The sequence below is a fragment of the Octodon degus genome, unplaced genomic scaffold (genome assembly GCF_000260255.1).
Source record: "Octodon degus isolate 3935 unplaced genomic scaffold, OctDeg1.0 scaffold00007, whole genome shotgun sequence".
Lineage (NCBI taxonomy): Eukaryota > Metazoa > Chordata > Mammalia > Rodentia > Octodontidae > Octodon > Octodon degus.
This window is the reverse complement of record NW_004524583.1, coordinates 18,345,498-18,351,528: the sequence shown is the minus strand read 5'-3', so window position 1 is coordinate 18,351,528 and position 6,031 is coordinate 18,345,498. Positions and strand designations below refer to the sequence as shown.

Here is a 6,031-nt window from a genome sequence, read left to right as displayed (position 1 = left end):
TGTGCGGCTTCGCCCCCTATGAGTGGCGCGCCATGGAGCTGCTCAAGGTCTCCAAGGACAAGCGCGCCCTCAAGTTCATCAAGAAAAGGGTGGGGACGCACATCCGCGCCAAGAGGAAGCGTGAGGAGCTGAGCAACGTGCTGGCTGCCAAGAGGAAGGCAGCTGCCAAGAAGGACTGAGCCCCTCCGGAATAAAGACTTGCAGAAAAAAAAAAAAAAAAAAAAAAAAAAAAAAAGCAGAAAAAAAAAAAAAACAAAAAAAAAATCATAAATGAGAAAGATTTTCAAGAAATTTTACATATATAAAGAAATAGAAAATGTTGATACACAAGAGTAACATTTTAGTACTGAGAAAGTTGCACATGAAGAGTTCAGAAGGGCCAGCAAAAAAGCTCAGCAGACTAAGGGGCTGCTTAGGCAAGTGCAGGATATGGGGTTTGATCGCTGGTACTATGTGCCGCACCAGCCCCGCCCCTGGGCACACTAAGCTGGCCACTAAGACCAGGTATGGTGGTGCAAGCCTGTAATCCCAAAGCTGGGGAGCCTGAAAACAGGAGGATCACTGTTAAGTCTGAGCTGTGTAGTGAGACCCTGTACCAAATACATTTTTTTAAAATTGAGGGAGGGGCCGGGGAGATGGCTCAGTAGGATAAGCGCTTGACTGGCAAATGCAAGGATCTGAGTTCAATCCCCGGTTCTGAAAAAAAAAAAAAAAATTGAGGGAAGTGCTGGGCATGGTGGTCCTTTTCTATAATCTAAGCACTTGGGAAGCTGAGGCAGGAGGATCAATGTGAGTTCAAGACCAGCCTGGGCTACAAAGTGAGCTCAAAGCCAGTCTTAACTGCATAGTGAGACCCTGTTCAAAAAAAACCAAACAAAAAAAAAAAAACCAACGGGCTGGCCAGATAGCTCAGTGAATTTAAGTGCCTGCTTAGACAGGCATAGCGACAGGTTTGATCCCTGGCATGCTGTGCCAGCCCCACCCCTGGGGCACACTGAGACAGCAACTGACTAGGACTGGGAGTGCTGGTGTGCATTTGTAATCCCAGTGCTGGGGAGGCAGAAAATGGGAGGATTACTACGAGTCCGATCTGTGTATTGAGGCGCTGTAGACCCTGTGCTAAAATACATAAACACAAAGAACAAAAAAATACAAAGAATTTAAAATGATGCAAAATTGGAAAGACCGGAGTGTCGCTCATTGGTAGAGCCCTTTGCCTAACAAAAGAAGGCTTTAGATTCAATTTCCAGTATTGCAAAACATATAACAGCAATAAACAAAAGAAAATTTGAACAGACGATTCTATAGCAGGCTTCATTAACACTCTGAATTTAACACTGTAGTTGCAATCACCATTTGAGGGGTTGGCCAGATAGCTCAGCAGACTAAAGCGCCTGCTTAGGCAGAGTGCAGTGGCTGGGGTCCCCAGTGTGCCATGCGGGCCCTGCCCCCCAGGGCGTGCTAAGATAGTGACTGAGATGGCATGGTAGCCTGCGCTTGTGACCCCCGCTTTTAGGAGGCTGAAAACAGAAGGATTTTTATGAGTCTGATCTACTTAGTGAGACCCTGTAGAACCTGTAATAAAATACATTTTTTAAAAAAATTCATCATTTGAGGGCCCAGTCAGGGTTACAGCTCAGTAGCACAGTACCTACCTGGCAAAGACAAGGTCCTGAGTTCAACTCCAAGTACCAAAAAAAAATTGAATTTTAGGATGATAAACCACAAAATTTTATTACAAAGATTTGGATACAAAGAAATACATTTACTTATATCTGATAATTCAGTCATTTGTTGGACTTGACCAGTGAATTAAAACAAATTTATCTAGTAACTTTGTGTGTGTGTGTGTGTGTGTGTGTGTGTGTGTGTGTGTGTTTGGTGCTTTGAATCAAACCCCAGCCTTGAGTACACTAAGCACACACTATAGCACTGAGCTACTCCTCGAGCCTGGTAATTACTGTACTGACAGAACTGACCAATGTTGGGTCATTATGAAAATACTATCTTCAGCACAAAACTGCTTCAGAGTTCATGTTTACTGAGCTCATGCTGAACTGTATTATGCACGTAGCATTTCTGCGAGGGAGGATCTGCTCTCCTGCACCCCATTTTACAAATGACACCAAGGCACAGAGTGGCAGAGCTGGGATACATGCCAAACTACCTCCTATGTTGTAACAACAGCTTACCATCTTCTTTTGCTGTAGTACTAAAACAAAATCAAAATTATAATTTGGAGCCATGGTTCCCTAAATTGGCTAACGTAAAAATCTACATCTAGAAAGAATCACATTGGAGTCGTTTGTTTTTTGGTAAGTACAGACATTCCTCACTTAATGACAGTTGCGTTCCTCCCACTAGGTCATTAAATGAGGAGCTGCACACAATAGGTATATTATAATATCCAGAACAAAGAAGTGGTCAAAGGAAGCACTGACTGGGTGTCTTTGGTTTTATTAACATGACTCTCGCATGCAGTGCTGTAATGTATAACAGAACACAAAACGACAGCACTCCACTGTACAGTACAACCAGCAAAAATGAGCGCTATATGAATAAGGTGTACCGTACAAAAAAAGACATGAGGCTCTATGAACAAGATGTACAGGGCCCCGGAGATAGCTCAGTGGTCTAAGTACCTGTCTGGAAAGCGCAAGGACCTGGGTTCCATCCCTGGCACCACATGCCATGCGGGCCCTGCCCTGGGCGTGCTAAGTCAGCCACCAAGATAGAGCATGGTGGTACACACCTGTAATCCCAGCACTGGGGAGGCTGAAAACAGGAGGATCACTGCAAGTCCGAGCTACACAGTGAGACCCTGTACCAAATACATAAGATTTGTAAAAAAGATGTACAGAACTATACAAAGAAATTGTTGGGGCTGGCAGGATAGCTCAGTGCACTAAAGCACCTGCTTAGGCAAGCTTAGGCAAGAGCAGGGACCGCGGTTCAAACCCCAGCACCACATGCCATACCCACACTGCCTCCAGGTGGGCTGCGGTGACCACACACACACACAGAGCTTGTTAAGTGAGGGGCATCTGAGCACTTACAGATTTCCACGCTTGTTCATTTGCACCAATATCCTGGATCCTCTCCTTCACAGCGCCCTCTGCAGCTGGGATGGGGCCGCCACTGTCACTGAGCAGAGTGGCCAGCTGACTGAGGAGATCCTGATGCTGGGATCCTGCAGTTTTAATTTCTTGGCTGCATGCACATGGAAGGCCACCCAACTTAGGTGTTTGGTTGTCCTCTTGGGACAATACTTGTAGAGATTTATCCCAGATTTTCTGTGCATCATTTGGTCCTTCAGTGTAAATAATGTCGCTCTCAAAGTCTCTGGCCAGGAATGCTTTGTCCTTGTCCTGAGTATGCCAAAACACAGGTTAAATGTCCTCACTGATGTGAGTATAACACAGTTATAGCACAGAAGGTCACGAGAAATGACCTTCATAAGAAGAAAGACTTTACTCAAAAGGTCAAATGAGAACAACAAAAGGTAGAAATGTAGTTTTGAGAAACAGCTAACTAAAAACCTCTAGTTGATAAGGCTAAAAACTCCTAATCAAAGAACTGGAGACAAGGAGATAGCTCGGTGGCATAAGCACCTGCCTGGCAAGTGCAAGGTCCCAAGTTCGATCCTCGGTACTACAAAAAGAAAAACTGAATCAGGTAAGGATCATCAACGAATGCTAAGACCCCAAAGTGAGAAGGTGCCAGGGAAATGCTATTTTCGTAAGATTTATGGCTATCCAATGAAGGCTATTATCAATAATAGCCTTGATAATGTAAAAGTATAAATGAAAAAGTTGCATTTCTTTCCCATAATCTTTCCCTTGTGCTCCCAAAATCATTCTGCTTCCATTGCAAATATGACATGAAAGGGGACCTGCCTAATAGCTCAGTTGTTTAAGTGATTGCTTAAACAAAGCCCTCAAGCTTAAGATTCTGTGGTTCGAACCCAGATAGACACGGCAAACCAGAAATGCCCTAAAGGCATCTTTGGGCCTCCAAAAAAAAAAAAAAATGACATGAAAAATAATGTCTTTTTTTTTTTTTTTTTTGCCGAACCAGGGATTGAACTCAGGCCCTTGTGCTTGCCAGGCAAGCACTTATTCTACTGAGTTCTCTCCCCAGCCCCCCAAAATAATGTCTTTTAAAATTCTTCTTCTGGGGCGCTGGGGAGATAACTCAGTAGGATAAATACTTGCCTGGCAAGTGCAACGGCTTGAGTTCAATCCCCAGTTCCGCAAAAAAATAAAAAAAATAAAAAATTCCTCCTCTTCTTCCTCTTCCTCCTCTTCCTCATCCTCCTCCCCTTCCTCCCGCTCCTCCCCCTCCTCCTCCTTCCCTTCCTCCCCCTCCTCTTCCTCCTTCTTTATCATCATCTTTTGGAGACTGGGTTTTAACATGCAATTCCGGCTGGCCTTGAACTCACTTTGTAGCCCAGGCTGGCCCCAAATTCTCAGTGATCCTCCTGCCTCAGTCTCCCAGAGGCTGGGATTATGGACCTATGCCACCACACCTGGCCCCCACTCAAATTCTACATATCTTCTTTCCATTTTCCTGCCACTTTCAGAGCTAGGAACTGAATAAGTGAGTTCAGTTTCTGGGCTTTCTGTGAAACTGAAAAAAAGAAAGAGTAAGAATTGTGCAGGTTATGATGGGCTATGTCACTAAGAGCTCAGAAGAGGAAAAAGAAGCAGAATAAAGGAGCAAGGGAAGACAAGACCAGGGGTACATCTCCCCTCTTCCAGCTTTGAGTAACACCTTCCGCTCCTCCCGAGTCCCTGCCTCCTGTCACTCAGGCTCGCTTCCTTTAGCTCCAGCTGTGCTGTAATTCCAGCCCTTGGGGCTGGCGCCCACAACCCACCAGCACTCCGCTGTGCTGTGCTGTGATTCCCGCGCCTCAGGTTCAGTGACTCTCACTTCCTAAGCGTTTCTTCAGCCACCTACAGCCAGGTCCATAAACCTAGATTACTGCAGCAGCAGGACACAATCCGCACTAGGAAATGAGAACTCTTAGTACACTGCAGTTCACTCCTTCCCCACCATCCTCCTCTAGGCGACTCCCAGTGCGGTTCCTGCCACCCTTGAGAACCGCACACACCCTCGGGTTCTCCTAGACCTAGCACATCGTGTGCGTGCCCCGGAGTCCCCCCACGAGAATGCTTCTAAGGGTCCCCCATGGAAAAGAGGCCCAAGGCACTACTCGATACTTACCCATCACCTCCTGGAGTAACATAAGGAAACAAGAATCCTATTTCTTCAGAAATCAATCAAAACTTGTTCTAGGGCTGGGGAGACAGCTCAGTAGAATAAGTCTTGCCTGGCAAGTGCAGGGTCCTGAGTTCAATCCCCGGTACCAAAAACAAACCAAAAAAAAAAAAAACTTGTTCTTACCTTTGCTCGAAAAATATCCAAAGAATCTTCTTGTCCTTTTAGATTCGCGGGAGGGAACCTGCTCTTATGTGGCAACCTGTTCACCAGGAAGTCTGCTCTTCGCTGTGCTTTTTCTCTGTCAGCCAGATGTACTCTGCATAAGACACGAGTGGTAACGACATCACGAAACGGCTGCAACCCAGGCCGAGTGCCCGTCACGGGCACATGGCTCTCATCTATAATCCTAGCACCCTGGGAGGCTGAGGCAGGACAGTTGCAAGTATGAGCACAGAGTGGGCGAGCTAGCAAGACCTTGTCTCAAAACAAAAAATAAAGGAGCGAGGAATGTAGCTCAGCGTGAAGGTGATGGATTCAATCCCCAGAACTGCAGGGGAAAAAGAAGATTTTTTAAAAATCTTCCATTTAAAATATTTACATATGTATATGAAGTGAACACATATTTCTTATGAAAAGAGCTGTGCAAGTATCCAAGAATTTTTAGGGAAGGAGCCTGGGCCTAGCTCAGGCCTTTAAGTGGCTGCTTCCACAAAGCTGTCAGCCTCAGGTGGCTGGAGTTCGAACCTCACAACTCTCCCGCTGGCCAACGTGCCCTGAAGGCATGTGAGGACAAAAGAAAAAAAAAAAA

General features: G+C 45.6%; 1 protein-coding gene across 1 annotated transcript in view; it reads right to left on the bottom strand.

The window, feature by feature from the left end:
- LOC101582906 overlaps positions 1 to 6,031 on the bottom strand; it is a 57,517-nt gene that overhangs the window by 20,840 nt on the left and 30,646 nt on the right. The window contains exons 3-5 of the mRNA XM_023701516.1: positions 5,407 to 5,539; positions 3,057 to 3,368; positions 1,662 to 1,682 (exon numbers count right to left, since the gene is read on the bottom strand). Of these exons, the coding sequence (XP_023557284.1) occupies positions 1,662 to 1,682; positions 3,057 to 3,368; positions 5,407 to 5,539 (466 nt within the window). The remainder of the gene's footprint in view (positions 1 to 1,661; positions 1,683 to 3,056; positions 3,369 to 5,406; positions 5,540 to 6,031) is intronic.